Source organism: Argopecten irradians, chromosome 10 (assembly GCF_041381155.1).
Source record: "Argopecten irradians isolate NY chromosome 10, Ai_NY, whole genome shotgun sequence".
Lineage (NCBI taxonomy): Eukaryota > Metazoa > Mollusca > Bivalvia > Pectinida > Pectinidae > Argopecten > Argopecten irradians.
Window position 1 is genome coordinate 5,810,155 of NC_091143.1, and position 24,676 is coordinate 5,834,830.

At 33.2% G+C, this 24,676-nt stretch overlaps 2 protein-coding genes and 1 long non-coding RNA gene across 3 annotated transcripts in view; 1 reads left to right on the top strand and 2 right to left on the bottom strand.

Annotated features, from left to right (window-relative positions):
• The window catches only part of LOC138332983 (uncharacterized), a 323,160-nt gene that overhangs the window by 152,011 nt on the left and 146,473 nt on the right, over positions 1–24,676 (top strand). The window lies entirely within an intron of this gene.
• On the bottom strand, positions 144–4,384 carry LOC138332976 (uncharacterized). The gene is made up of 5 exons (XM_069281060.1): positions 4,191–4,384; positions 2,851–3,047; positions 1,843–2,131; positions 950–1,137; positions 144–591 (listed from the first exon to the last, which is right to left on the bottom strand). Exons 1-5 carry the CDS (start codon positions 4,346–4,348, stop codon positions 488–490), a joined length of 936 nt encoding a protein of 311 aa, XP_069137161.1. The 5' UTR covers positions 4,349–4,384; the 3' UTR covers positions 144–487.
• Positions 17,052–24,252, bottom strand: LOC138332978 (cholesterol 25-hydroxylase-like protein 1, member 2). The gene has a single exon (XM_069281063.1). It carries the CDS (start codon positions 23,993–23,995, stop codon positions 23,063–23,065), a length of 933 nt encoding a protein of 310 aa, XP_069137164.1. The 5' UTR covers positions 23,996–24,252; the 3' UTR covers positions 17,052–23,062.

Here is a 24,676-nt window from a genome sequence, read left to right on the forward strand (position 1 = left end):
TTATAAAGCAATAAGTTGCAGTTTCATTGTTCCCATGGACAGAAGCCAATTGCATTGGTTTATGAACACATTTATGAAAATTTACAGTTACATAGTACGGTACTTTCAATAATATTAGACAATAAGGAATTACTATATCAATAGTATTAGACAATAAGGAATTACTATATCAATAGTATTGGGAACATAGTTATATACAAATGTATGTTCACCCTAAAGCCTAATCGTTACCACTGTAAAGCTTTGATATATGAACCAGATTCAGTTGAAGAAATCTGCTAATACAATTTAAACAACAACGTAAATGAAAATGGGAAATCACAATAAAAAATAGAGAATGATGATGATGATGACGATGATGATGATGATGAAATGAGATATTTTTTCTGTATTATTCCACTTCTGAATACTAGATATACACTATACCCAACACTGTTTATGTCTTTCTAAGTAAAAATGACACCATTCTATAAGAATATATGAACTTTTACTTTGATACAAAGGGATCATATCCTTGTAGTCTTAATACTTTAAGTGCACAAAACAGCTGGTCTGAGGGTGGAAACTTCTCCCATTCTATCCACTGCCATCCTACAAAGAAAACAAATTGTAACAAGAATACAATGAGTTATTTGCATCGAACAAAGCATGATGTAATTCTTATATATGTTCAACTGTATGTCTATTACGTGTGTGCAATCATGAACTGATATTAATTTTCAATATATGTATCAAACTATAAAAGGGCAATAACGGTAATTAAAATGTACTATTTTTAATAATTTGACTTCATAAATTATAGAAAAAATATAATTACAGACATTGTAATACATGTACCTCTGAAAACTACATATAAGTTGTAAAACGTCATTTAAACTAATGTGATATAACAAGATGTATACAACTGTATCAGCACCAGTTAGTGAGTAACTATGTAAAGATTACCGACCTTCACAGAACTCCGGTTCGAGATTTTGTGGTTGTCCATTGTCCACCTCACCACGGACGAATAGAGTGATGTAATGGTAATCTTCTGATGGGTTTACGGCGTTCACAGCCCGACAAAACGACATGTTTTTGAGGACCAATCCCGTCTCTTCAAGTGTCTCACGTGACCCACATTCACACCAGTTCTCTCTATAATAGAAAATTAGGTTAATATTATATACGTAGGTTGAAGAGCAACCTTGTCATGTATGAGATTGTGCAGAATACACAAAACATTTTAGTACGAGAGTGGTGGACTGGTATTTGAATAGGTATTTTTTTCATGGAGAGTGGTGGTAAATGGGATTTCACTTGAACCACAGGTCTAGTATTTTTTAATATTTTTTTTTTGCGCGTCGTAAACCTGTGCTTGAACGCACAGTAAGGCTGTGCTTTTCAGCTCTCGCATACAGTACATGTTGCCATATTGATGCAATTATTAAATTGGTAGAAAAGCCTTAGTAAATATGGCACGAATATGAAACACAAATAAATGATTAAAATCAAGTAACTGTTACTCTGTCGAAAATCCTAACTAATTAAAGTATTTAGTTGGTTACAGTACATTAACCAAAATTATGCAAGTTTTCTTACATTACAAGATTTATATTGACCCACTTTGACGGGAAATGGCGAATTCAACCTACATTGTTAACTTTAAAAAAGTGGAATTTTTGGTGGCGTGAATTTTTCACTTATGTTGTCTTTGTTCAATCTCCGTAAAATTAGGAAAAGAACATTTTGATACGTGATCACTATCACTATAGTAACACAGAGCTCTCGAAAACGACCAAATCACTAACAGTTTGAAAGCTGAATTAGCGAAGACATCCACACAAATATATCCTAATTCACCCGAATTCTAGATGTCCACCCGGCAATGCGAATGTGCCACTTCCTGTGGACCCCTTCCGGACTCCCAGCAGGACACAGCCGGGTTTTGAGGGATCCGTCACCAACACGCCGACACCAACTCCGGGACGTTTGTGATGGTTAGGGATCCACGTGGATGGTCTGTCGGTAGTTTGTGGATAAGGTTCATTAGCTCCATTGAAAGGATGAAAGCCTTGGTTGATGAGGAGACGTAAAGGTAGGAAAAGTTGATCGTGTGGAGGAAGACTGTCCCAATTAAACCAGTCCCACCCTGTAAAGAGAAAAAACAGCATGTCAGGAAATAAACGAGATATGTCGAACTACAACATCAATTATTTTTACAAATTTACAAATTAATTCCTAAAACCTAAATAAATTAAGACACTGACAGTTACAGCAAATGAAAAGAAAATACCATTAAAATAAATCTTCAGTAAAGTAATTGGAACAGTGAAAGAAAAATAAGAATCAGTAGATCTAGATTATAATGTATAGCACTGATCGAAATGGCATGATAGAAATTTATTTTAGTCTAGTAAAATCCGGGTAACATAGCTACATGTTTTATGCAATGTTTCAGGACGGCTAGGAGCAATACAATGCCAATTATTATGTGCATCTTAAATAATTTCTTAAATCGTTTGTTATGGTTGGCCACGAGATTCATACGTTTTTCTTTCACAAATATTGTCAAAACTCATGAAAATTGGCCCGTCTTTGTAAATACAAGGAGTGAAAATAAGGAGAATAATTCATTCATTCAACACAACTAACAGACGTGCCAAGCTATGGTTCAATGTTAAATTATCAAATTCAAAATGAATGGCTGTTAATAATCCTTTGTTTGGTCGAGATAAAAATTGAATTGTAACACTTTGGGAAAACTACAAATAGTTTATTTAAAGTTTACAGTTTGTTGTTGGTGCCACAGCTTATAACTGGGATGCCGATTTCATTCGAGCTACTTGATTGTTGTGTACGACCATTGACCTTCGCATTTCTGTGGTTCCCGGTTTTCAGGTTCCTCCAAGCGAGTGATGTCCACTTCCCCGAGTACAAACAGGTCAATGTAATGGAGGTTCTCAGTGTCCATGACGGTGTTGACCACTCCACAATTACTCATATCCTTTAGGACCAACCCGGTCTCCTCCATCAACTCCCTGGACCCACACTCGCACCATTCCTCTCTATAGAAATATAGGAAAGTAATCGTCTAGCTACTTTACAACAACATAATATATGGTCTTATGGTCGTTTGTAAATTTTATGGATACAGAAAACTTTATTTTTTAAGCTTAAAGCCATTGAAACTTCAGTATTATAATGCCTATCATTGATATAGTCTACGCAAATCTGAATTATCTATACACATGTTTGTCATAATGTGTACTACATAATATTATGTATTTAAATATGTTATATTTTATCAAATTTTTTAAGTTTCTGTTGTGAGTAATTTTGTTTCCTCGGTGAACGCGTCTATGCTTGATTAGAGTGAAATTATGTGTTTCAATGCAAGCTTGAAAAAAAAAAGAAAAAAAAGAAGATTAATGCTAAATAAAGGCCGCGAAATGAGACCGACACTGTAGAGGTGTATAACTACATGCATATGGAACAGAGAACCCAGACTACTGTCTGTTTAGTATACAACGAAAAATACAGAGCCTAGATTTGCCTTTTTTCTAAAACCAGTTCAGTATGACGAATTTACGTTGTTTATTTATGCTTCAACTTGGCAAAGTTATCATAAGTCTAATCGTGTTATGTTTTAGATTAATATATTATCGGAAATGTGCTTTTAGTCTCTCGTGACGTATCTATACACGTAAATTGTAATGAATACTATATGATAAAAAATAAGCGAAACATCGTTAAAGGCCCACTACTTTTCCAAAACAAAAATAAAGAAATTCTTAAAAATAAATATTAACCTAAGATGTATCGATGACTTTAGATGAGTTTAAACACCAAACAAATACAAGAATACAGATTTAATTGTAACTTAAATAATGAAAGAGGAAGTTTGAATATGTCCAAATTTAGAGCAATCCAAAATTATGTGCAGTCTGTTGCCTGTTTTACGCCAAATAACCTGATAACATATAGGGATTAGCTCCCTTGTACCGTTCTAAGAGACAAACTATTTACATAATATAATCATGGCCAAGAAGTCTAGTTTCTAGTTACAATCAATATCGTCTATACACACTGATAATTGTCTATTTTAGGCATTAATGACAACAGACCAACGTGATATATATTTATCCTTCAAAAAGTGCAAAACGGAATGCGGACCTACCATTACTACGGATCTGTAATTGGTCACTTACCCAAATTCTAAATGACCCCCCGGCAACGCATACATCCCGTCGCCTGTCGAATTTTTCCGTTTACCCAGCAAAACACAATTTGGATGCTTTTTGCTAGAAACTATTACGCCAACACCGACTTTGGGACGTTCACGTTGTTTATCCATGGGCGCCGCCATATTGCTTTCCGCAGTAAATAACACAGTCTTCTTCCATTGGTTTCTATTAACTTCCGATTTCCTTTTAAAAAAAATCGAATTAATTCAATGTTGCCTTCGAAGGTCCTTTTTGATCCAAACTCATGTTCTCAAAAGTTTTATTTACTGCAAATATTCTGACTTAAAATGTATTGATTAAGTTTTTTTAAATTACAGAATTATACTATGTAACAAAGGTAATGTTCAATCCCATAAAAATTGCCCTCAGCCCATTTCAGTCTTGAAACTTTGCTGCATATCGAAATCATTATTATTTGTTCCTTTAAAATTACACTACTTCCTATTGTGAGACGGTTTTGCTCCTGCTGATAGAATAAAATATAATTCGTCAGAATCTCGAATCTTTTGTGTATTCCTTTTTATGAGACACCAGAAGAAATGTTAGATCTTATTTTGTTCATAGCCATGCGCGAGGATTTCACGAGTGTAAGAAATAAGATGATTTTGTCTAAAAGTTTCCAAATTTGGGCCTACAATTTATTTGTTATTTAATTTTGAGAATTGATGTTTGATGATGATTTTAAAGCAAATACTTTCTTATATTTGAAAAACAAAGCCATTCATTAGATCTCCATGTAATTTAATTGTCTTTATTTATCTCGATTTGTTATCTCTATCTCTATAATGATCTGCCTATCACAGACTATTGACATAAACCCTATGATCTGTTTGTGTGTGATGATAAGATACTGATGATCTATTTACATATTTATCGATAACAGTCACTTTGTCCCTCTGTGTTTATCATCAATAAGTCTATGTCATAATTAGTCAAATTTTTCTGTCCCGATCTTCTACTGCCTTTCTTTTCAAATTGTTTTCGTTTTTTGAATCACTTCCCTGGTCTCTAAATCAATATTGCTTGCTCGTTTGAAGTGTGATTATGGCCGCATTCAGGTCCTTCATTGTCCCTCATTGTCATGCATTTTCATTCTTTCTTTTTATTGTCCTTCATTGCCTTTCATTGTCATTCGTTGTTTTCATTGACTTTTTTATTGGCATCCATCGTCTCTCATTGCCTTTTATTGACATACAATGAATGAAATATGAATTAAATCGTATTTCATTTGCTCCCATTGTTCTTTGGTGTTCATTAGTCTTCATTGTCATTCATTATTTTCACTATCTTTGACTGTCTTTCATTGATCTTCTTTGTCTTCATTTACCTTCGTTATTCTTAATTGTCTTTCATTAGTCATTATTTTCTTTCATTGTCTGTCTTTTATATACGATGTTGTTAATAGTTTTTTCAGTGACCTTCATCGTCCTTCATTGCCATCTATTGTCTTTCATGAGCTTCAATTTGATTTCATTTTTGTTCACTCATTGCCCATTTCATTCACAAGTTATAGGTAAAACTTCTTAAGATATTAATTGAGAAAAATGATGTCATGTTACAAATAGCTAATATAAAGTATGTCCTCTGATACCATATAAAGAATATACTTATCACAATGGCCATTCAGGTTTATTGTCAGTAAGTATCGATGTATATATAACTACACGAACATATAAGCCTGGGTATGTGAATCATGTGAACATATTGATTTGTTTTATCCAAAGTTAACTGGCACTAAACTGTGACGATAAGTCAGACCTTGAAATGTTTTCAGTCGTTGATAAAACGTCTTTATAATCCGAATCAATATGTACGTTCTGTGGTACTTGTTCTCTTTCGGTGTACGATATAATAAATCCTTGCAAGGACTTCTAGTATTTTTTATCTATATATGTAAATGCATAGTAAAAAAAAGACGTGAATTAAAATCTCTAGTTCATGTGTACATTTGCCTTTTTCTGAATTGTCACTCAATACAATGATATAGTTTCATATAAAGATACGTCTATAATATATAATCATAATGTATATCATTGTAGAAAAGAAGAAAGTCAATACTTAAAAGTACCAGAGTAATACATGGCAAGTAGAAAATGAAGAATCGAACCTTTACAAGTTTCTTTCTGTTCAATAATACATATTATAAGATATCATGGATGTGTTGAGTTTCCTGATTTTAGCAAAGGGGGTATGGTAAATATAAGCTTTTGTACTTAATCTAAAAAGCGATGATAATAATAATAATAAACAAAATAATTAATGAACAACAACAACCCACTTTCCTTCAAAAAGAAAAAAAAAAAATCCATGCATGCGTATTAATAAAATCATGTGCAATATGGGATTAGCTATACACATCAGGAAGCTGACAAAGACCAATTCAGTATTTGCTCTTGTAAGACGAACATTTCAATCTTTAAACCATAATTCATTTATATCTCTCTTTTGGATCACAACTAACTGAACTACATACTATTTACATTGGACCATAACATTAGAATATTATTGTTAATTATAATTTTAATGGATACAGCGATTCCCTGAATGCTGTCCAACAAGTCAGCATGCAGTCAGAGATTATAATAAAAACTTTTAACATCACATAATATTAATCTACTAAATACGAATAAAGTTGACAATGAACGGTATGTAGTCACACTAGTTGGGAGAGGATGGACAAGCTGGATGTTTAGTATTATTACACACATATACTTGTTAAGAAATGCGTAACTTCAATCGCAACCAAACCGATATTGTATTGTAATCGAAATGAATATATCAAATGTAGTTTTCCTTGAATAATAGAAACATTTGTTGTATCTGGTAGTAAAGATTTGATACAGTTGGTTATCTGGTGTGGATGACGTAATGAGAGACCTTGCGTATCCTGGTGTACCCGGATGTAAGTACAAAAGCCGAATAATTTATGACAGATACTCGAGGCATACAGTGTAGGTAGATATACTCTAATGTTTCATGTGTGTGATATGTTTAGTTTTTATAATTATATTCAGATTTTATTTATGTCGTGTATGTTACATTATACAGACATTTGCGTGCAGTTGGATGTTTTATTCAGCAATTAAATATCCATGAAACGAAACCCAGTACTAGGTCACACATCACGGCAAATAGTTTGAAGCAAACCGAGGACGATACAAATGAGCAGATCTTCACTACATAATACATTTTGCAAAATAAACAAAAAATATTGTTCATTGTATAGTGATAATATCGGTAAAATGAACAACAGGGATTATCGGGGATGGCAATTCAGATTCATTCTACAATGTCGTTTTTTCTTCTTTCACGTCAATTTAAATTTTCTGTGGAATATTTCAGTGTGATGATACTATATTTATAAAACGTTCTCTAATGTATTCCAGAGAAATCTATAAAAGGTGAAACAGACGTTGACCTAAGCATAAATAAGCCGTTCCTTCCTTATGTAGGTACATTTAAATTATGAGTGGGTATTTTACAGAAGGGACCATTGTTTATATAATGGAGTAACTATGACAAAACACGTGTCAACGTTACGCTTGCGGTTTTATTGTTATACATTCTGAATAATAAAACTTTTTAAAGGTTTTTAATTACAAGTCATAAATGATGGATTTGGGGATGTTGGTGAGTATCCCTATCTAAGACTTTTTTGATAATAAAGAACTTTTTTTTATAATGATTAAATGTGTTTCTATTACTCTTGTATAACAAGGTAGCTATGGTAGTGGTACTCTATTATTAACTCTAACGTCATTTCACCCAACTTGATACTGTACCAAAATTGATACCCTAATTGAAAAAAAATACCTAAAACATTGGTGTTGTTAGAGTTTACCTCATTTCTCAGTGGTGATACCAAAGATGCATCGTTTATTGATAATTACGCTTCGTTGTATGTAACTATTTCTGTTATTTTCTCGGAAAGATAACTATGTCTGAAACGTGTTAGTCCCTAGAAATGTGGCCGTGCGACAATTACTATTTGTACTATAATAGTGTTTTTTGCAAAGCGTAAGGCCTCATCAAAGAAAATTTCTTAAATAATGAAATTTAAGATACAAACACTTAACAGAAATAGATAAAATATAATTACACATTATTTTTTTTATTAAGTCACGTGCAAATTGCTCTTTGTATAGCGTTATTTCTCCATCTTAATTTTTACTAAAACTGTTACTAGATTCAAGTACATGTATTTTGTAACTTGATTGATTCATAATTATTTTTGTAGTTTTTTTACATCGATATTTTTTTACAATCATTAAAAATGATTGATAGTGGTCTTTTAACATATAAACCACATTGGAACTATATATAAGCTTAGGTGAATGCCACAGAAAACTGAATTTAAATCATTGAAATATCACAAAGTCATTACGTGGTGCTACCGGGTACCAAATTAGCACAGGTACTGTTGTGAAAACACTTGTACAATTCTTACAGTAAAATGTATAACTGTATTCAGTATAACTTGGTATGATAAATGCAACTACGTCCTCTTTATAAAGTAAAATCACAAAATCTATTTTAATTAATTTTTCTTAATTTTATACATTTTTTCTTGCTGGGTATCAATTTGGGTAAACATCATGTGACAAAACTAGAAATTTCGAGACATGATATTAATCGTTCCAACAATGAAAATAAGCACTGTAATAAGAAAAACAAAGCATCAAAATAAAGTTTGTAAGCTCTTTTTGAAACAATCTAAACTTAAACACCAATACAATTTTCTTTCGTGTATTACGTATGTTGACTTAAATATATTAGATTTTGAATTATAACTGTTTTTATATGTTGTCTACAGCGGTGCAATACATTTATGGTGATTGATTTTTATCTAAACTTAAACACCAATACAATTTTCTTTCGTGTAGTATGTAGGTTGCATTAATTGATTGATTTGCACTAACTTTATCATCGGCCGATTCTCCTTCAAATCGAGTCCTGGTAGTTCAAAAGTGATAATCTCAATCACATAATTATTGATACTCTATCTTTTAAATTTATTTGCTGCAAAATCTGTTACTATATATCTGCTACAAAATGGCATACTTCAGAATACTTTTTTTTTTAAATTGTTTAAGTTATATGTGTCATAAGTGAGTGAAAAAAATTACAGGTTTTTTTTCTTCAGTTATCTATTAAAAACCATAAGGCTGGTGACTTTTAAAGCAGTAAAATTCATTCATACGGACAGTATCATGTTTGCTGCTTTATCAACATTAGTTAGAACACATTATGCACTATGATATTCTTGCTTTCGATGCTTAATGTAAAATTAGTTTGAAACATACATACAGGAATCACATGCGAAATATGAAATGAAACTGTAGACCACAACTTTGCTTCATGCTTCATGACTGTATATACTCATTTTACTGTACTATGGATGAAAATATAATGATTTTTGGCAGTAGTGATATAAAGAAAAAAATATTGACATAAGCCATAAAGATATAAACGATTCAGAATGGACAATAAGTGAAGCACACCAAGCAACAAATATCATATAATAGAAATGTACTTGTATGGTATCAATTTGGGTACAATGACGTTATATCATAACTAAGAAATAGTTTACATAATAAATGTGTTATAATATTAAAAAATAGGTAATAACTTTGACTTATAATTCTGTGCAAAAGCGTCATCAAGATTATTAGGTAAGGCTATTTGCGTTGACTGACCAGGTAAGCGGAATCCTAAGGTCAGTTCAGTTGACCTCATTACAAAAGTGACCATGAGTGTAAATATACTATCCTGCGTGATTCAATGACACAGATAGACCGTCTTTTATTTTATCATTTTATCTATCATCAAATAGACATCGCTTGTGTAAACTCGTCCAAACAGTTATGTATCATGCAGTTAATAATGTGCGCAGAAATCGGAATCTGACGTAAGTGATGCTATTTGAGCCGCTGCCGTAAATAATGCCGCAAACTTTTCATTGGATAATATGAGGATGCTGAAATGCTTTTTCTTTTGTGACCACAACGGAATAAAAAAAACCCAATAAAAACCTTGTAAATATTTCTTGTTAAAAGGTACACGTTCATACCCTAAAGAACTCTGAATTTCTAAAATGTGACTATAAAACAACTTGGATAATTTTGTTGAGTTAAGTACAGGCGTTATTACTTCCATAACAATTTAAAATAGATAAACGAAACTTTGATTTTCATATCGCGGGTCTCTCTGTATTTTCCGGCGTCTTGGTACATTATAATTACCTCGCGTTAGTTGGCTCTTATCACTGCACACCAAGTGGCGAAACAATAAAATGAACCTTCATCGTAACTAAGATTTACTTTTCTTGGTGCTCCATATTAGGCCATCGATATGCGTGCTCTGAAGTTGTAAAAGTTATTCATAAACATTTTTTTCTGAAATGTAGCGGGCCTTTGAAAATAAGAAGAAAAAGAGTTTTATCCGAGCTGTAATTTATCGTTCTGAACTGGTTTATATTGATATTTATAGTTCATTTGTAATATTTTGACAACAATCTAAACTTAAACACCAATACAATTTTCTTTCGTGTATTACGTATGTTGACTTAAATATATTAGATTTTGAATTATAACTGTTTTTATATGTTGTCTACAGCGGTGCAATACATTTATGGTGATTGATTTTTATCTAAACTTAAACACCAATACAATTTTCTTTCGTGTAGTATGTAGGTTGCATTAATTGATTGATTTGCACTAACTTTATCATCGGCCGATTCTCCTTCAAATCGAGTCCTGGTAGTTCAAAAGTGATAATCTCAATCACATAATTATTGATACTCTATCTTTTAAATTTATTTGCTGCAAAATCTGTTACTATATATCTGCTACAAAATGGCATACTTCAGAATACTTTTTTTTTAAAAATTGTTTAAGTTATATGTGTCATAAGTGAGTGAAAAAAATTACAGGTTTTTTTTCTTCAGTTATCTATTAAAAACCATAAGGCTGGTGACTTTTAAAGCAGTAAAATTCATTCATACGGACAGTATCATGTTTGCTGCTTTATCAACATTAGTTAGAACACATTATGCACTATGATATTCTTGCTTTCGATGCTTAATGTAAAATTAGTTTGAAACATACATACAGGAATCACATGCGAAATATGAAATGAAACTGTAGACCACAACTTTGCTTCATGCTTCATGACTGTATATACTCATTTTACTGTACTATGGATGAAAATATAATGATTTTTGGCAGTAGTGATATAAAGAAAAAAATATTGACATAAGCCATAAAGATATAAACGATTCAGAATGGACAATAACATGTTAGTCTTATTATAATGCATTCAGAAAGCTTTTCTATTTTACCTTGGCTACTCAGGTTTGTAGCCAGTGTAATCCCTTTGATTTCCGGATAGGAAGTATACATCCTGCTCCATAAATAACCATCGCCTTAACGGATGGCATTGCTTCCTGAATAAGCGGGGCCTGATAAAATAAGCAGAGTAAATGGAATTTATATGCTGTGCACATATTTAAAGCACCAATACTCTTATAGATATATTAGAACCAAGTTCATATGCAATTCATTTTGTTATTGCAAAATACATAATTTGAAAGGGATCAAGGATCAACACATCTGATTGTTGAAGGCGATTGAATCCAAAACTTAAAAAGATCAAAGATGATGTCGAGATAAGTCATAAAAAGATACACTCACTGAAAACCATTCATTGTATTATTACACTTCTATAGAGATAATTTCAGAACCTCATAAAAACCGATCCGTGTTAATACTTACCCTTGGCAATGAAAAAAATAGTAAATATATATATATATATATATAAAGAATTAAAAAAATCTGCTGTTAGAAACTTATGGAATATTTAAACCAACTGTTTTCTGTGAGAATTATATGGATTATTGATCATAATGTGTTTATAGAATAGGTATACCACCTTTTTCTGTGTGAATTATACGGGTTATTGATCACGATGTGTTTATGGAATAGGTATACCACCTGTTTTCTGTGAGAATTATACGGATTATTGATCATAATGTGTTTATCGAATAGGTAATACCACCTGTTTTCATTGAGAATTATACGGATTATTGATCATAATGTGTTTATGGAATAGGTATACCACCTGTTTACTGTGAGGATTATACGGGTTATTGATCATAATGTGTTTATGTAATAGGTATACCACCTGTTTACTGTGAGAATTATACGGGTTTTTGATCACAATGTGTTTATCGAATAGGTATACCACCTGTTTACTGTGAGGATCATACGGATTATTGATCATAATGTGTTTATGGAATAGGTATACCACCTGTTTACTGTGAGAATTATACGGGTTATTGATCACAATGTGTTTATGGAATAGGTATACCACCTGTTTACTGTGAGGATCATACGGATTATTGATCATAATGTGTTTATGGAATAGGTATACCACCTGTTTACTGTGAGCATTATACGGGTTATTGATCACAATGTGTTTATCGAATAGGTATACCACCTGTTTACTGTCAGAATTATACGGGTTATTGATCACAATGTGTTTATGGAATAGGTATACCACCTGTTTACTGTGAGGATCATACGGATTATTGATCATAATGTGTTTATGGAATAGGTATACCACCTGTTTACTGTGAGCATTATACGGGTTATTGATCACAATGTGTTTATCGAATAGGTATACCACCTGTTTACTGTGAGAATTATACGGGTTATTGATCACAATGTGTTTATCGAATAGGTATACCACCTGTTTACTGTGAGAATTATACGGGTTATTGATCACAATGTGTTTATCGAATAGGTAATACCACCTGTTTTCATTGAGAATTATACGGATTATTGATCATAATGTGTTTATGGAATAGGTATACCACCTGTTTACTGTGACAATTATACGGATTATTGATCACAATGTGTTTATCGAATAGGTATACCACCTGTTTACTGTGAGAATTATACGGATTATTGATCATCATGTGTTTATTAAATGATCAATAAGCAGGGGACATTTTGCTGAGGTTGGATGATAAATAAATTATGTTTTCATTTTTATCAAAACCAGTTATTTTATCAATTACTACTATAAAGAGTATGATGACGACAATTAAATTAGTTTTCATTATGCATGGATGAATTAATATTTTTATCGTTTGTGTTTGTTTACTAATGTTTCATCATTCAAAGTTCACAAAAATTATTGTCTTTTTAATGAGTTTCATTTCAAAACATGTTTATTGTATTGTGTTTTCGCATGGATGTAATACCTATGGCGCATAGTTTTACATGAATACCTGCATATCACTGCGTATCTTCACATAACATAGTACATGTAAAACAGTATGCACTTTAACCTGTGCACTTTATGCCACCGCTACGTAGGTGAATCATCTTCCCCGTCTATTGATGTTACTGCCAGACAGGTTATGCCCTATGTTCTTTACGTAGCATGTTACCTACCTACCTATGCAATGTTAACACTCAACGTCTGACTGACAACATAAGCCACATGGACTGCATCAGAATCTTTAAAATAGACATAAGTGTTAATTTCTTATTCAAAGTAGCAAAACTTGCAGGTAATTATCTAATTATTAGGTATTTGAATGACTACGTCTTCAATATTTCCTGTAACTTAAGAAGTTCATTTCACGAAAGGAAAGAGATGTAACTCCCTGATTGATCCATCCTCGGTACTCCAAGGGTTCCGATCACTTAGGATCTCTACACCCCTGAACTATGTCACAGTAAAATTGAAGGCAGCTCAGGGGAACAAATCTGAACCAATCATAGGCCCGCAAAAATCTCCTTTGAAGAATTCAGAGACAGAGACGCCCAACTTCAAAGCCACACGGCAGCCACAGTGTATCGTTAACGACTCTTTTAATGTACATCAACGGACTAAATTACCTGTTCTCTTCTGTTGCCTCCAATTTTACTATGAAATAGTCCAGGGGTGTAGATATCGTATGTAATCGGAACCCCTGGAGTATCGAGGATGTGATTGATCTGAATGGTCCGCCAGTAAAAGAAAGAGATGTTACTCCCTGATTGATCTAGATGGTCAGTCAGTAAAGGAAAGAGATGTTACTCACTGGTTGCTCTGGAGAGTACGTCAGTAAAGAAAGAGATGTTACTCCCTGGTTGATCTGGATGGTCCGCCAGTAAAAGAAAGAGATGTTACTGCCTGGTTGATCTGGGCGGTCCGTCAGTAAAGGAAAGAAGTGTTACTCCCTGGCTGATCTGGATGGTCCGTCAGTAAAGGAAAGAGGTGTTACTCCCTAGTTGATCTGAATGGTCCGCCAGTAAAGAAAAGAGATGCTACACCTTGGTTGATCTGAATGGTCCGTCAGTAAAGGAAGGAGATGTTACTCCTTGGTTGATCTGAATGGTCCGTCAGTAAAAGAAAGAGATGTTACTGCATGGGTGATCTGGACGATCCGTCAGTAAAGGAAGAGATGCTACTCCCTGGTTGATGTGGATGGTCTGTCAGTAAAGGATTAAGATGTTACTCCCTGATTGATCCTCAACTAGTGTGTAATCGTCTTAGCTTCGGAGTTTGAAGTGCGGGAATACATAACACCTGAGCTCGTTTTTGATCCGCTGTTTTTTGTGTGTAAAGAGATTAATTATATACGTCTCACCAGGATAGACAATGCATATTCAACATTACTAAATACATTTTACCTTCGACACCAGATGAACCGCTGAACCTCTTAAGGAATAACTACTTTCATTCCACTAGTTACATCTCAGTGGCGATTGATTACACGGATATTTGCTTAGTAGTTCAGACTTTTTGGACTGTATGGACGCTATAGACAAAATAACATTAATATATGAGTATAACCAATATCGAAATAACACGCAATACTAACTTTAGATTAATGGTATGTAAACATTCAGTCTTGGTTGTTACAGGTACTCCTGAGGAGTTAGCGTCTTTTACTTAAATCCACCTGTCTTACAAATCTAGGATAAAATAGTAAGAATGTGTTTTAACATAATGAGAATATTTATCTTCGTCATATGAAAAAGGAATATGATTGAGCATAGTTATGATGTAGCCTGTTTCATTTACAATTTATAACTCCATGCTGAATATACTCAAACCCAGACATGTTCTTCTGTGCATATATGAAACATTTCAACTGAAACATGATTAAATTTTAAACTCCCCTCCCCCCGCCCTTACAAAACAAACCATTCCAGGTATTTTGCGATTTATCAGAATATGGAAGCGTCGTTGACAATCAGAGACGTCAACCTAAAGAACACGATTGGAAGATATCTCACCGTATTACGACATGTATTTCGCAAAATTATGATTTTCGAAAATTTAAATTTTAGTGGAGTACTAGAATGAGATTTCGTAGAATATCGTATATTTTCAAATGAAACCACAGGTTTCGTTCGTTTATCTTATTTGTTGGGGTTTACCAACAATGATGTTGATGTACTGTCCGGTGAGTCATTGGATTTCGAAACTTTGTCGACCCTGTCACACCCCAGCAGTCTATCATGGTGGACAAACAGTGATCGGTCTATACATCCGGACAAGTTGATTGGTCAAACCAATAATTTGTCTAGCTCAGAAATGCGCCATGCTACGTTCACGTGGACGTGGGAAGAAGCACATTTGATTTGGCGATTTAAGTCTTGATAAGCTATTTATCTGCAACAATTCATGCCAAAATGCGGGTATTAGATGGTATCCCACGACGACGATCAGCTCTGCATTAACCAAGAGGTTGATGTTCTCATCTTATTCTCTGTATATGGATGATATATATGATTCCAGGTTTCGAGTTTGTTTGCAATAAGTTATATACGCATATTAGACTGACTATGATTTATGCATAAAGTAAAGTGAGAGTATAACCAAAAAATACCATTGTGTGAATTATCCTGAAGAAATAATTTCTACCGGCCACACCAGAACCTTTAGTTGGTTAATTACATCAATAATTAGAAAATCTAATTTACAAACAATTCATTTTGATTTGTATGCTACCGTTGTTGTGTTATTTACTCAGACATCTGATCAAGATGTCTACACACTTCTACAGCGGACGGCAAATTTTCCTGTCTCACTGGCTATTGTTTTCCTTGTCATATTTGGAGTTTCCTTTTTCTTTTTGCTTTCGTTGTTTTTTCACTTAATTTTGGTGAGTTTCATATCGGAATTATTAATCTGTTCTAAGCTACATTTTAATACAATTCAAAAAATTTCTTTAAGAATGCCAGATTAAATTGTTGTGAATTTTTTCGACTCATGATTGGTACCATTCTTTATTTCAAATTTTTGACACCAAATTATACTAAACACTCTAAAAAATGGCACGATTTATTCTGAGTTCAGTATATTGGTCATTTCCGTTGCTTATAAATGCAAAAAAAAAAAAAAAAAAAAAATCGCCTAGATACTAAACATCGTCACCAAATACATTTGAGGACAACAAGTGCAGACAAATATCACAATCCTAATACAAACACGGGATAAAATCAAATCTCTGTGTACCAGAAAATCACCTGAAACAATGACCTAGTTGATAGATACCAACACCATTGTGATTAAAGTACAAAAGTTGATCATAAAGTAAGCTTAGCTTCGTAAGCGAGAGCAATCATAATAAGATATTAGTTTGAATCTAATTTTCTAATTATCACTATTACTCGTAAATTGTCAAAGTTTTTTACCTTAGATACTTCATGTAATTACGATGATTCTTTGTCAACGCAAAAACCCACAAAGATGCCTTTCCTTGTGTATCTGGCTCAGCAATGAAGAAAAACAAAAGCTAAATATATAACATCACACTAAACATCTTCTATCAAGCGTTTATTAAACAAGACCATGAAGTCATTAAAATGGCAAATCATTCTGGTACGTGAGAAGTCATGTTTACCATCTCAAATAAGACTTTTGCTCAACAGTGAACGATATGGAAGCATATTTCAGTCGTAGCAACCACATTTTTCAATGAGCTTTAAATAATGACAATGATGATCACGTGTTTTTATATGTCTTCATAAAGTATCATGAAACGCAAATTCAAGTACAATGTTTTACAATACAAAGAACAGTTACGCTCATGTAGATAACCCATCGTCAAGGAAACCAATTCCAAACAGAAAAAAACTCGTTGCTTGCTGTAGTAAGACATATATTATCCTGGACCTACTTCAGGCACGATCATGTGGGTTTATAGAATTTGTTTCAAGAGTTCGACTGGCAGTGTATGATGATTCTATACTTACAGTTTTAGTTTAAAGGCTGAGCTATAGTGTGTTTTATCTGTGGCCAACGGAGTTAACCGAAAAAGTATGTCTATTTGTTCTATTATTACATGTGAATAGATTGTTCTCTCCGTTTGAATCCCTGCCAGCCGACACATCGGAGTGCATATACTAAAGTGAATGTATAACATTGTCAATAATTTACGAGTTCTGTTTCCATTCATGAATCATTCCCTCGAGTCATTGGGTTATCTACGTTTAGAATCCTCTCTAGCCTCAACACCATCTAAATGTTGTACAATGGATGCAAGAATGAGTTACACGCATCTTATACAAAAACATTCAAGGCGTTTGGCGAAATGAACATCATGCCTTTCAAGTCTTTGTCAATGGAAATACTACATGTATTACTAATGGATATATCATACCTAATTAGGATTATACAAAAGCTTCACAACAGTTATATATTTTATTATCAATAATCAGCAATGCAGCCTATTACCGACTCTTCACATCGGCGCCCTGATTGGGGGACAGGGCACGTCATTTTAAAGGTGGTTGAACTATCATTCTGCTTCAAAATTGTATAATACTATGGTATATATTAAACATAAATTTCATAGCAATCATACAAAAGTATGATTAAACATTTAGTGATTAAGGATGTCATGACCTCTATTTCACGTCAGTCCCCGATACTAAGACGTCATTGTAAAATAGCTGGTATGGTCAATGACAGTTTAGATCACGTGACCGCCTAGTCCAAGACGTCAACGTCACATCAGCGTCATCGAATGACGCGTCATTACTAGGTGACGTCATTAGCACAGAGTTGGCTCCCCGTGCTGGACTTGGCAGTGGCAGAATGACACTTATAAATAATTATTATAATTATAAATTATGAATACTGGATTTTCAAAGATTAAAACATCTCTATCCTTCAATTTAGTATGTCACTCGCATAACTATGGCAATTTGTCAGGAACTGGTACATACTCCCAACAATAAATCTTACAACATGATGTATCGGATTTATCACAGACAGAACATAGAAACAAGACACATTGTTTGGAAGTTTGTATAGAGCCCGTATTTGCATTTCAATGTATAGATATCAGAAACATTTCATTAACAAATCACCATTTACAAAATATGATATGTTCATTTTGTCACATTAACATTCACATGTCCCTCATAATGATGATAATACCAGAGTAGCATTATGATTATAACAGCAAACAACTATCGCAACCGTAACGTCATATACAAGGTTAAAAATTGTGTCAGTCACAGTATGTTATCTATGCCTTATTGATGCCGAGTATGAAATATCTCAACATTTGTTTTCTTTGAATCAGAATTTTTCCTATGCAAATCAATTCATGTGAGGCGACAATGGGAAGTCAATGTGAACAAAGTAGTCCGAATATCTCAGTATGGTTACAACAAAATAAGTACTGGCGAACCAGATCAAAGATTAGTAAGTGGCAAGCTATGGCGGTAATCAATGTTTTCTATTTTGTATCAGGTAGATTTAGCTATACATCTAAGGCACATTTGACGAAAGAGGTTTTATTCCCAATGTGTTAGGTCTTTAGCTTCGCTATGTTGGATTATTTGATTATACAAGATAATAATTCAAATCATTTTAGGCCAAATGTTTATCCTTAAAATCCCTTTGAATTTGAAGATGACAAAATTGGGTTACGGTCATTCCAAAGAAACGACAACTACGTTTTGTATGATTTGCGTTTGATTTTTCCTTATTTGTTTAAGATATTCGGACTAGCTGATACCAATAGTCGATCAATAATATACCTTAAAGTGTATCCGAGTAAGAACCGGAAGTGAGCAAAATATGATTATTCTTTTCAGCTTCATTTTGATCACTTCGTTCATTTCTTATTCGTATCAACTTTTAGCATAGCCTTTAAATACACGACCCCTAATTAAAGGGCCATTATGTTCGATGTACTATTTCACTGGCATTAATTGTACACAATGAATCGAAACCTAAAAATCATATACAAATAAGAGGTACTTATAGAACAATGTTCATTTTCTAGTTAAAATGCATATCAACTAATATCTGAAAAAAATCATCTTAAATTTTCTTCTTATCGTATAAACCAATGAAGCGTCAACATTTCAGAGATTAATCGCATTTAAAAAATCTTTTGATTGCATTTGATATCTTAAACGATGTCATGTTTTGATTAGCACATCCTAATGGCTTAACTTAAAGTTTCATATCTGAATAAGACTACTAGGATATAAGTAAGATATAACTACAGAATTAATTAGGATTTCCTTTTCCAAACACTCTTACTATTGTCTTTTATTGCTAGTATAAACATTTTGATTACAAATTACATTTCAAACCTGAGCATGATGGAAAAAAAATCTATCCAACATTCATATGGCCTTAATAACACATAGCAAAATCTACATTCAATACCAAATCTAAATATCACAAAATATGTAAATGTAAATAAAAACAGCAAACCTAACTGTAAAATAAAACTTGTAAAACTTGGCCATTAAAATCTAATTGTTATACACTACAAACGGGTGATGAAAAATAGAACATATAATCTATATTGAGAAATTAGGAATATCTAGAACATACCATTTAGAAATAAAACCGAGACAGTTTACCAGATGTTAGTCATGCCCTGATGGTAATGTTTACGTTAAGAGTGAAAACTAAATTAAAGGTAGGAGTCTAATCCATGGAACGTCATATTTGATCAAATATTTTGATTTCGAATGTCATATATATCATCCCAGAATATGTTTTGTTTAGGAGTAAAGTGGACTACAACGCCAAGTTTGCTTCCTTTGTATATACCCATAACGTAAATTTTGCAGTATTGAGAATTAGTTTTTACAAATGATTTAAATTATATGAGCCATACATAATATGAATTATGATGTTAAAATAACGTTTCATTATCAGAAATAGGTTTTATTATTAAATACCATACAATTATTTCTAGCTGAAAATTAGAAAATAATTTAAATCATTTAAAAGTTTTATCCAACGAGTTATATATAGTAGGTGGTAATTAATAATATTATATTAAATATATTCAGACATAGGTCGTTGATTGTATATAAAGTGGTCCTATTGAATCGCTTTGTCGCAAGGAATGCTGAAAAGTATATATACTAGGATTAGACCGAATAGACAACATCTAATTGTATTGGACAATATCATCTTCAATTTAAGATTTTTTGGATTGCATCTTACTTTAGACTTTTTCTCTAAATTTTGATTTCAATTCTAAAATCATTATCCAATGATAAAATGAAGCTTTAATGCATCACATGTTACGATATCTTCATATTAATATGTTTTATAGATCAATTCTTATTTTACGTATAATTTGTTATTTTCAGTTCGTTTTATGCCTAAGTTCTAGAAATCATTATCGATTGACAAATTCAAATTTTGAAGTACCTTTGCCTGTTTTAACTCATAAATTAACTACAGTTATATGAGACAATTTGTCTTTATGCAGCACAATAATAACTAAAACTCTAAGCACAACAGTATATGGAATTGAATTATATATTTATATATCGACACTGTAGAACATATCAAAACAAGACAGAGAATGGAATGACTAGCTGATTCAGATGCTCTTATTGTACTTAGTATCGGCTTTGGCAAAATCTTTGGTAAATCTAGGATGCTACAAAACTTAAACACAATATATGATACAATAGCTCGTAACAATAGATCGTATCTATGGGATACACATAAAGATGTTCAGAGCCTCTGTAATCCTAATAGTGAGTTAAATAAATTTAATTAATTAAATAAATTTAAAAAAAAACAATATAGTTACTCATTGTCTACCATGTATTCATAACACTGAGCATGGATCCACTTTGTCGCCTATTGTCTTATATTAGCATTAATGTCAAGAAAAAAAAACAGAATTTGTTGTGAATATAAACAAATAAATTAATTACACAATGACGTTTCTATGTAGAGGTTTTTAGAAGGAAAACATTGCCTTGAAACTCGAAAATATTGCCTTCCATTTCGACAGTACAACTTCTAACGCCACTGTTATTTTGTCATGTCGTTCTCAGTAACAGTAATGAGACAAACTTATAAAGATGATTGTCGGAGTTAGTTAATGGTATAACGTACTAGTAATTTTTGACGGATCTTTAGATATATATATATAATTGACATAATATTAAATAAGTCTAATTAACACTACCTTCTGTTCCTGTATTATATAAATCACTGTAAAATCTACAAAAAATTTCGACCAGTTTCTACCAGTATTATTGTTTGCTGTTGTTTTTTATTTTCTGATTACCAGATATCACTACTGTCTATTGAATAATTATATTTGAGGTTATTAATGAAATGTGAGTTAATTACTTCGCTTATTATATATATGTATATCTACAACACTTACAAAGTGTACTGTAGACAAACAGTTATACTAACGATATTATCTACGAAATTGTACGCCCATGTACATTCTCATAGTTACTAATGTTCCTTGTGATCGTTGTGGGTTGTTGTCTATTTTGGGCACTACATGCTAATGAGTAGATAGAGAAATTTCGACAGCCAATTATCTCCTACTATGTCTTAGCCTATACCCAGCAGGATAGCAGGCTGTCCATTGTTTCGTTTTGGATAATCAGGTTACAGTGGTCTGGAATTTTGGCATAATTTCGTGTGTAAATCACTTACATTACGTTCTGAAAATAGTGCTATTAATTTATAGTTCTATTTTAAGATCACCTAAAACTTTTCTACCAATGCATCCTTTCAAGTAAAACAGAAGAATTAACACACCAATTAAAACAAATAAGCGAAAAATATACTTGGATACACCATTACATAACAATTTCGGATTTTAAGTTATTGTATATTTCTATTGTAGTTCTTGTACTATTCCCTGTTGTAACGATATGACCTTATTTTTAGTACTATTCCCTGTTGTAACGATATGGCCCTAACCTCCAATGAAACATTGTCATTATCAAAATTTGCTCGAGATATAGTAATCGATCACATGCACCTTGTCGCGGTGCGCGCACACTTAAGATCACCTGATCAATAAGTCTACACGCTCGCGCGCACGTAGTCCACATATGTCCAAATATATCGCCCATATATATAGTCCAAAACGACCATTGCAATGGGAAGTATCGTAAGCTTTATCATAGATATTGATTGATAATTTAACAAAATTCATGTTGCATTTTAGACAGGAAGCATATACTTAATTATATCGTTTTTTCGTGGTAATGCAACACATGGCGGATAACGGATATCGAGTGATGTTTTTACAAATGTTACCAAACGGCAAATCAACAATAGGCGACAGGTGTTCAGTAACTCGCGTTACATTTGTGTATCACACATTTCTCTACAACATGCAACTCAGTATGTAAACTAGACGTGTATCAAATAACCCTCTACAGACACATTGCAGTAAATTGATTAACCAAACGTAATTTGAAAATACCCAAAACCTCTATATAACACATTTATAAGTAATAAGAAATTCTCAATACTGAGAAAATGTAAATATGGTTATAATACCTTGGTGAAGTGTTTTACATTATTTTCTTTGTTTCCTTGTGCTTTTGTTCATATTCCAAGAGGGATTTGGGCTTGACTCCTCCTGCTTGCATGGCTGGGCAAAACGTAGAGAACACCTTATCCCAGTGGTTGAAGAAAGGCTGAAAGTTGGTCATTGGCTTCAGATGGTGCATGTCGTGTTTTGGTGCACCGCCAATGACTCCGAAAGGGAACCAGTTGTGGAGACAGAAGGGGAAATCAAAGCCGATGTGTGCCTCCACGCTAATGATGATGCTCACAATCATGTAGGACCAGATCGTGAGAGGATGGCAGTTGAAGAACCAGGTGTTGGTGGTTGTGAGAAATCCAACCGTTATCAGCTCCCAGGGGTGCAGGTACTGTGTCACCCAGCAAAAAGGGCTGTGGTACCGGTGGTGAACCGCATGGATATGCTTGTACAGGAACCGGAAACGGTGATGACTCCAATGCCAGACGAAGTACTGAAAATCGAAAATCAAAAGACTGGCTACTTGATGCCATACGAATTCAAACACACTGGGAGCCAGCTCTGGTAATTCTGTATCCGGGGTCCATATCCACTGGGATACGGCGGCAGGGAGGATATACAAAACATGATTCCAAAATGTTAAACCCAAGGTGTCGAATATCTGCGACATTGTTACATCTTTGTTCGTCTGTAGTTTGAAACTTTGCATCCATTTCCATTTATTCCCAATTAAGTCGATGATCATAAAAGGTGTACAGAAACTGAAGTAGAAGCCAATAGAGAGAACAACCGGGAAGAGGGGAGAGCGAAGGAATTCCTCCCTGCCTAGCCGTAAATCCCAGATGGTCTGTAGTATCCGACTATTGCTTTTGCCGCTTGTGTTCCACAGCAATAGTCCGTCTGCTAGACTCTCGTTGATGTACACCCATGTTCTGCCGATATTTAGCAGATTACTGTCCATTTTGTTTCGTTTTTGTCCAATGTAAAACTACAAGGACTTCACAAGGAAGTAATTTCCCAATTCCTTTCCCTCTCTCCCGGTTGAAACCTTTAAAGCTTCGATACACACAGCATTGTCATTTTATACACCGGCTTCCAGCCGTTCGTCCTTGCCCTTCGTCATCATTAGTCACAGGGGCCCACGACGGGTTGGCGGAAAGATAATTTAAAATCCATTGATAAACTGTTCGACTTAGGCCCACATTTTGACCTCATTACTGCATAACAACAACAGTAAGTATGTACACTATGTGTATAAGATACACACCTCCACTACTGACACATATTTATCACAAAGTCAATGTTTGGTTACCCAAAAAGAATTATTGTCTTCCGTCTGACCAAATGGTCTTGTAGAATACGACTTAATTAATCAGCGTTGTTAACTTTCATGCAGTCAATTTAGCGCAAGAATTAAGACTTTAGTGTATCCATTAATATAAATTAAATGTGTGCACATGATATTGCATTGTTTGCCAGAGTGTTTATGAGATTAAAATTAAATACATTTGTATATTATATAATTTGAACTCATTATTTTAAAGTATTTTAATATTGTTTCTGTAACTTTGCATATATCTGCATCTGTACATTAAATCTAATTTCCGGGATAGAATAACTAGTCGAAAGATATTTACAAATG

Excerpts from the sequence above, each read along its gene's own strand:
- LOC138332978 (XM_069281063.1), bottom strand. The coding sequence starts at position 23,995 with ATGGACAGTAATCTGCTAAATATCGGCAGAACATGGGTGTACATCAAC.
- LOC138332976 (XM_069281060.1), bottom strand. The coding sequence starts at position 4,348 with ATGGCGGCGCCCATGGATAAACAACGTGAACGTCCCAAAGTCGGTGTT. Across the intron at positions 3,048-4,190 it reads GGGGGTCATTTAGAATTTGG|AGAGGAATGGTGCGAGTGTG; the intron begins GTAAGTGACCAA and ends ATATTTCTATAG. Across the intron at positions 1,138-1,842 it reads GGTGGACATCTAGAATTCGG|AGAGAACTGGTGTGAATGTG; the intron begins GTGAATTAGGAT and ends TTTCTATTATAG.